An 8,345-nucleotide genomic window follows, 5' to 3' on the forward strand; every position below is an offset into this window, starting at 1 on the left:
GTGCTATGGCATTCGCAGGTTGCTGGGCCCTCTGATAAGACTGTGTGACTTTATGCGCGTTTCTTAACCCTTCTACACCCCCATCTGTAAAGTGGAAATAAGAGCTGTGAGTGTTTGAAGAATTTATAAATCACCAATGCATCATGACTAGCTTTTAGCAAGCCCTCTAGAATGAGAGGTGTTATTTAGTTGCTTTTGATGCTGACCTGGTCTTACACTGAAGTCCTAATACTCAGCTTTTATCATATTATAAAGACCCAACCCTGTGCTCCAGAACAGATAGCTAAGCACATCTCGGTCCCTCATTTCCAAGCCCCTAATGTCTGCTTATTGAATAGCCACTCCAGCCTGGTACGTGGATTATCAGCCTATGTCAATCAGCCCCATTATAAACCTTGAAGAAATAAGTAAGCACTTCCTCTTGCTTTCTCCTTTCATTGTAACATGAATTGTGCTAGTGATGTGCACAATTCTACTGATGGCGACAGCATTTGCACTGAATGAAATCAAAGAAAATGTAGTAAAACGATAATATGATATTGATCAACAATGAATCTGTGTTAAGTTTGCGATCTAAAAACAGACAAAATGATCACCATTTCTAAACGATGGATTCACAGCCTGTTAAATGTCATTTAACCAGTTTTGATGATAGAATTTATGAGGTTGTGCCAGATTAGAATGATAAAGCATTCAAAGGTATATGCCACTCACAATATAACCACATCTAGACTCATAAAAAATAGACTTCCTGTTTAAATACAATCTTTCTGAGCATTGCTAAGTGAGATAATTTGAAATTTTCCTAACTGCGATGACAGAGGTAGTGGTGGTATTTCCCCCATTTGTATGGATGACTATTGATTATATGGATTTGCAAATTGATTAATTGCCTGTAATATTTAAGAAGAAAAATGCTGTTTAGTAATTGTTACAGTCCTGGGTTAAACTCAATGGATTTGACTGAGGAAAGACTAACATAAGCAAGGGTGTGTCTGACACATTTTTTTATGAAAAATCATGCTATCTTTTTTTTTTTTTTTTTTAGTTGGAGTCTCACTCTGTCGCCCAGACTGGAGTGCAGTGGCCGCTCCCGGCCACCGCAGCCTCGACCTGCTGGGCTCCGGCGATCCTTCCGCCTCAGCTTTCCAAGAAGCTGGAACTACAGGCATGCACTACCATGCCTGGCTAATTTTTTGATTTACTTTAGAGATGAGGGCTCGCCAAGTTGCCCAGGCGGGTCTCGAACCCTCAGGCTCAGGCAATCCACTCACCTCGGCCTCCCAAAGCGCAGGATTACAGGCTGAGCCACCAAACCCGGCTCATGCTATCTTTTTTGAACTGGCATTTTCCAAAAGAAAACTATAGCAAAATGCCTACGGCTCCTCAACCCTTAGCAAATGATTCTCTGGCTAGAGTGTAAGGTTCAGGAAGTCAAATCTCTTATCTTGTTCGCTGTTACCACCCCGGTGAGTAGAATGGTGCCTAGCACAAACACAGGTACTCACTAAATATTTCCTAAGTAAATGAATTCGCAAGTGGTAGGGTGCTGATGTTAATTAGCTGTCTAAATTCTGAGCAGTGATCAGATTAAGAAGGAAAAAAAGGAGCAGGAAGTGAGGTTCTGTAAAGTCACATTTGAATTATTGGGTACATTGGAAGAGAAGCAGAAAACCCAGTGTCGGTGGAATCTATCACTACAAAGTTTTCATTCTTGAATGGAAATTTCCAGAACCTATGTTGTAAACCATTTTATGATGGGTCATTTGTGAGAAAAACCTTTCGCTTAAGTGACTGTGTGGCAACAGCGCCATCTGCTGGGACGCTAGTTGCGTATTTTAGAACAATATTCTGGAGTCTTTCATATAGCAAATTGAATTTAGAATTGTAGAAAGATGATATTGGAAATACATTTAAGAGATCATTTGGTCATACGTCATCTTACAGGTAAGGATTTGACTTAAGTAATTACAAGATTTCCTTTCTTTTGATTGATGCAAGAGTGCCCCAGCTTCATTTCTCAGAGAGCTAACTGAAACTACAGTCATCATTACTAAATGACATCACAGGATTCCTGTAAATCTGAAACTAAAAAGCAGTTCGAATCCATTCAGCGATCCTCTAAAGAGCACTGCCCAATAGAAATTTGTTCAATGACAAAACAACAGAACTTTCTATGATGATCTTATGTCTGCACTGTCCAATACTGCAACCACTAGCTGTTTGTGGTTATTTAACACCTGAAATGTGGCTAATGACACTGAGAAATTGGATCTTTAATTTCACCTAATTTTAATTAATTTATATTTTTTTGAAATTGCCACATATGACTAGAGCAGGTTTTCTCAACCTGGGCACTACAGTGTTGATATTTTGGACTGGATGATTCTTTGTTGTGGGTTGTCCTGTGCATTTTGGGAGGTCTAGCAGCAGCCCTGTCCTCTACCTATGAGATGCCATTAGCACCCTCCCCTTTAGCTGTAATTACCAAAGTGTCTCCAGATATTGTTGAACATCCCTGGGTGGCAAAATGGCCCCTGGCAGAGAACCACTGGATTAAGTGGCTACTATATTAGCACAATTCTACAATACACACACACACAGCATTGTGTTGAAAAAATGAACTGGCCCCTATACTATACTAAGGCAGTAGTGGTTTTGTTATAAAAACAGGGAAAATATAAACAAATTAGATGTAAACGAAGACAAGTCTTTCTCCTTTATCTTCCTTCCCAGGTGAATTCAGGATAGTGATACTAGAAAATTCTGCCTCAGTCAAATCCCCAAGTTAACATCAGAAAACCTATATTTGAATCTGGCTCCTCTATCCTGGCTCTGGGATATAGGACGTGTGGATGTCCCTGAATGTCAGTGTTTTTTACCTGGAGAAGGGGGGTGAAAAGTAGCCACCTGATAGTGTTGCTGTGAGGTCTAAATAAGACGATGTATAAAATATTCCTTTTTTAGTGCTTGGTACGGAATAGATGTTCAAAACAATAGTTGTTTTTTTAGACACTCTCTTCCAAGCAGTGGAAAAAGTCTTCATGCATTCTAACTAATAGAACAAAAGTCTCCAGAGTGTTTCTATTAAAAACAAAAATCTAGTCAAAAAAATTAGCCAAACATTATAAACCCAACTTTATTTCAAAATTCCAGTGGCTACAACACTCAACAATGTGTTCTTGCTGTTTGTCAACCCATTCCCTTGAGGCATTTAAAGATGTAGTAGAAACCGTTTCAGATCCTCTGGGAGGACGAGTGTGGTTATCTTATGATGCTGCTGGATTCCAAAGCACTTCCGAATTCTAAGGCGGCATAACTGCATCAAAGAAGGGGGCCCTGGAGAAAGATCATAAGACGAGTCACACAGTGGTGCCATTGATCTAAGACTGATTTTCCTTTCCTTTTTCTTTTTAAAGAATACAAGATATAACATTGTTATAAGGAAACAATATGGTACTATTTAAGACAGTTTTCTGGGGTTTTTTTGTAGGAGGCATTTTTAGGCTGTGTTCTCTCTTTTCTGGCATCTAATCGGAATGAGCTTGTTAGGTTTTAATTTAGAACCGAGTGAGAGAAATGTAAAGCTTAGTCTCACTATCAGGGGCTTAAGGAAGCTAACTTGGGAATTACACAGCCATGCAAAAATTCCAGTAATGAAAATGAAATTCATGTTTAATGGTATTCTTATCTTTTACAAAATAAGGGCATATTTCTAGATGCAGACATTTTTATTTTCCAATTTGAGCAATTGTAAAGTATTCAACTATAATGAGCTTTCAGTGATCATGAGTGTGTTATCTTAAGTCGTGCTGGTTTGTATACTCTGTACTTAGAGCTATGCCAATGTTTCAACTCTAGGTGAAAAGTGAACGAGCACAAACTTTGCATAGGAAACAGCTAACAGTTTACATTTTGAGACGGTGATTCTCAACCAGGGGCAGGTTGGGAGAAAGGAAGGAGGACGAGGTATTTTGCTCCCCGGGGGACATTTGGCAGTTTCAGGAGACAGTTTTGGTTGCCCATACTTGAGGGAAGGTGTACTGGCATCTGGTGGGAGAGGCCAGGGATGTTGCTCAACATCTTAAAGTACACAAGACAGTCCCCAACTGGTCCCAGATGTCAACAGTGCTGAGGCTAAGAAATCCTGTTCTAGGGGAAAAGGATAGGAAATGTTTTTCCACACCCCCTACCCCCCCCCGCATCAAATTGTAATGGGACTTCTCTTTGGCTATTAAAGAAAAAACTACATACCCTCAAGAATTCCATAAAGCAGTAGTCTTCAATCCAGACTGCACTTCAGAATCACCTTGTGGGGGGACATTCAACTGCATGATGCTGGGTCCCACTCCAAAGAGGTTGCTTCTATTGCAAGCATCTGGATTTTTAAGAGCATGTGCCCCAGGTCATTTGACTGTGAGGCTGGGGTCAAGAATACAGTCAAAAGGGCACTGTGTCTGCTATTTTCCTACAGCATCACCACAAGATCAACTGAGTTACATCTCTCTCCGGTGATGGAGAAAAAGGAGAGGTGGAAATAGACACATACACAATTTTACAAAATACATGCAGTCTTTTAGGTCAGGCCCTAACAGAAGGGCCCTGTTGGAGTAAGTCACTTTCCAGATTATGCCCAGTGCAGTCAAGGCATATACTAGTGAACTGCAGAAGGTACACTGTGGGGAAACTGAACTCAATCTAGCCTCACTAAGGAATGTTGAAGGATGTGGCTAGATACACTGTCATAGACAACCACAGGAGGTACTGATACAGCATTATGAAGAACACAATCTCAGAGCAAGCCTGATGGAGAATTACAAAAGTCAGGATGTCAGAGTAAGCTCAATGTACTGATGCCAAACGAATGCTGCCGACTGTATACCACAATGTATAGCAACTGTAGCTTTGATTCCATAGAAACAGAGCTGAAAACTACAACAGCTTTGTAGCCACTTGTGGCCCCTGCAAACATTTGGGGGTTTGCTCTGCTCAATAATAAAACCATCTCATTGGATATGAATTGACATGTTCCTTGGAGCCTTGACTTCTTTGTATTTCCCCCGACAGCACTCAATATGCTTTAAAGCATCGTGCATTGGGTGAGGGGAACAGGGGCTGCTGGGCTGAAAGAATAATCATTTTTGGTTTTCATCAGCAAACACTGCTTTAGATGCTTATCAAGGGAGTGGGGGGTAATAATCTTGACATCCTTTCCTTTGTCCCCCGAAGAAAGGAAAAATCCCACCTTTCCTAACACCCATGCAAAGCCCAACTCAGAACATGACTGGGTTTCCCCTAACATTCTCCTCCATTGAAAGAGGACAGTAATTGAGCGAATTCCCTTCCTTGGATACAGAGAAACAGGTGAACTAAAGCAAACGAACTGGTGAGGACACCCAAAGACAGAAACTTCTGCCAGCAATCTGCAGGACTAGACTTTTTCACCTGCCTGATCCCCTTTCCCCGTGGGCTTCTTCTAGCCTGCTGAGAGGAGACTTTACCCATAAAGTGACTCATACAGACAAAACAAGTGGCGATTCTCTCCAGTGGCAAATGACACCTTATACACCAGTGGGATCATTGGCTACGCTGTCACCATGTAAAATGTGAAATAAAAATTAAAGGAATTAAAGGCAACCTAAGTCTCTAGGAATAGCCTTGGGGTGGGGGGAGCAGAAGGAAGAGTCAGGGAAGGGAATTTGGAAATCCTATGAGATTCTTATCCATGAGATGGAGAAGGGCATATATAGACCCTACATTATGACTTTAGGGGGACCTGAGGCACTTTTGCCTTTGCAGATCTGTTTCCTAATAAAAAAAATTTCATAATTATGTTTTACAACTGTGTTGGTATAAAGATGACTATAATCTATAATCGAGGTTGAGTTTTATTCATTTTTTTCTTCTGATTTTAAATGAAACTAAGGCACTTCTGTGGACCCAGAGGCACTGTGTCATTTGTGTCTGATGGATAAATTGGCCTATATATATATATATATATATGTATATATATATATATATATATATATATTGTGTGTGTGTGTGTGTGTGTGTGTGTGTGGAGAGAGAGAGAGAAAATTTTTCTGAAAACAAGAAATGCAGGTGAAATTGCCCTGTGATTATCCCAGTGCTTAACAGAAAGGGATCTCTATTGGACTGCTCCTTGTGCCTGGGGTCGGTCTGTCCTACCTGGCCAGCTCTGCTCAGGAGTACAGACCTTATTTGGTATGCCTCAAGGCAGGGGCTTGGCCACAAGCACCCCGGCACAGTGGTAGTAGAAGGAAGGATTTCTTGGCCCCCTTGACAGTTCTACCCAGAACCAGCCCTACTTCTCAGCATGTGGGGAGAAAATGACCAGTGTGTGACATCAGAATCCTTCCAGTAGGAAGGTCTGCTTTAAAGCCCCACAGCGCCTAAAGCTTTTCACAGTCCACACTCTGGTAAGAAAGTAGGTACTGGCTGGCTGCTAAGTTGCCACCAGGGCAATTAAGATGACAATCAGGTGTCTTCCCAACCTGAGGAGTCTTTGCTTTCCAGCCCAGCCCATCCCTGACCTCAAAGCCCAGGGAAGTACCCCTACTCCCTGGACATGGTGGCTCACTCCTGTAATCCCAGAATTTGGGGCGGCTGAAGCAGGAGGATCACTTGAGGTTAGGAGTTTGAGACCAGCCTGGGCAACATAGCAAGACCCCATCTCTATAAAAAAATTTTAAAAACTAGCCAGGTGTGGTAGCGTGCACCTGTGGTCTCAGCTATTGGGGAGGCTGGGGTGGAAGGATCATTTGAGCCTAGGAGTTTGAGGCCGCAGTGCGCTACTGTCATGCCACTGAACCTCAGCCTGGGCAACAAAGTGAGACCCCATCGTGTAAAAAAAATAAAATAAAATAATATGGGGAAAATCCTATCTGACACACTGCTCAACCACAGTGTTTAGTTCTTTGGGCTAGGAGTGTTAGTTCTTACTTGTAGAGGAGTGTGGCCTTACCACTGGTTAACTTATACTAGTAAATGTCTTTGTATTGCAGTGATTCATCAAAAAAAAAAAAAAATACCCTAAACACTTAAATAGCTGCATTGAAGCCCAGAAACCAAATGTCCAGTAGTTTGGCACATCTGTGGTGTGGTAAGATATCCTGGGGACTCACATAACCCCAAAGAGGCCTCTGCTGCGTCGTTCTAAAGCAGGTTTTAGATCACTTTAACATTAGAATTTTAAAACAATATCTTTTTTAAAAAACTGGTCTTCCAGAGCCTGTCTCCAGCATGCCACAGGGCAGGATGGTTATTTACTGCATAACCAGTCCTGTACCTTGCTGAACATCAGATTATCTCAACTTCCCCAGATCTGGTGACAGCAGAGAATGGTCTTTTATAGGATTGGAAATCAGAACTCGGTAAGTACCTGCCTCTTACTAGAGCCGAAAGGAGTCTCTATGGATTAAGGTTTAGGTTCAGGCAAAGAAGAAGCACCTTCTCTCTGCAAGAAGAGCTGGGCCAGGGGGTTCTCCGGAGGCACCAGCTCCACAGGACGTTTGCCTTCAGCATTCTTGGCCTGGGTGTCGGCTCCAAAGTCCATGAGCAGACTGGCCAGCTCCCCACTGGACGTCCTGGCCACTGAGTGAAGAGGGGAATCCAGACCTCTGCCTTGGTTTACATTTGCTCCTATATAGTCACAGAAACAAGAGAGTTGGGGCACACAACATCAATAAGGGTACCTGATCTCAAACCAGGCAAAGTGGGGACCAAAGGGAGGCCCAAACTTGACCTGTACGATGACCACTTGTATACCTAATCCTGAATTGTACCCCATATCTTTTAAATAAATAAATTAGTAATTAATGTCTTCATATGATCTAGTTTGTCAGAGGGCAATATAATATTGATAATCTGTGATGATTTAAATTCTAGAACATTTGTATTTCTATTTTTTTTTGAGTTGGGAGTCTCACTCTGTCGCCCAGGCTGGAGTGCAGTGGCCACTCCCGACCACCGCACAGCCTCGACCTGCTGGGCTCCGGCAATCCTTCGGCCTCAGCCTTCCAAGTAGCCGAAAATACAGGCACGCGCTACCACGCCCGGCTAGTTTTTTTTATTTATTGTAGAGATGAGGTCTCACCAAGTTGCCCAGGCGGGTCTCGAACCCACGGGCTTAGGCAGTCCACTCACCTCAGCCTCCCAAGGCGCAGGATTACAGGCTGAGCCACCGAGTCCGGCCCTCCACTTTCTTCAGTATGAAGCTTGGTAAAATATTTGTTGAACGAATAATGGAGGCAATCAGTCAAATAATAGTAATCCCTAAAACAGGAGAAAAGTGTCAGACAGGATCTTGCAGGGCAAAATGACTT

General features: G+C 42.3%; 1 protein-coding gene across 3 annotated transcripts in view; it reads right to left on the reverse strand.

The window, feature by feature from the left end:
- Positions 1-3,065: 3,065 nt before the first annotated feature.
- ASB9 (ankyrin repeat and SOCS box containing 9) overlaps positions 3,066-8,345 on the reverse strand; it is a 29,082-nt gene continuing 23,802 nt past the window's right edge. Inside the window, exons 7-8 of one of the 3 annotated variants that reach the window (XM_008064608.1) lie at positions 7,407-7,662; positions 3,066-3,339 (exon numbers count right to left, since the gene is read on the reverse strand). In XM_008064608.1, coding sequence (XP_008062799.1) covers positions 7,439-7,662 — 224 coding nt within the window. In that variant the 3' untranslated portion in view covers positions 3,066-3,339; positions 7,407-7,438. The remainder of the gene's footprint in view (positions 3,340-7,406; positions 7,663-8,345) is intronic. The other 2 variants (XM_008064609.1, XM_008064606.1) reach the window with 2 other exon arrangements.

This window comes from Carlito syrichta, unplaced genomic scaffold (assembly GCF_000164805.1).
Source record: "Carlito syrichta isolate Samal-C Ts95f unplaced genomic scaffold, Tarsius_syrichta-2.0.1 Scaffold307764, whole genome shotgun sequence".
Classification (NCBI taxonomy): Eukaryota; Metazoa; Chordata; class Mammalia; order Primates; family Tarsiidae; genus Carlito; species Carlito syrichta.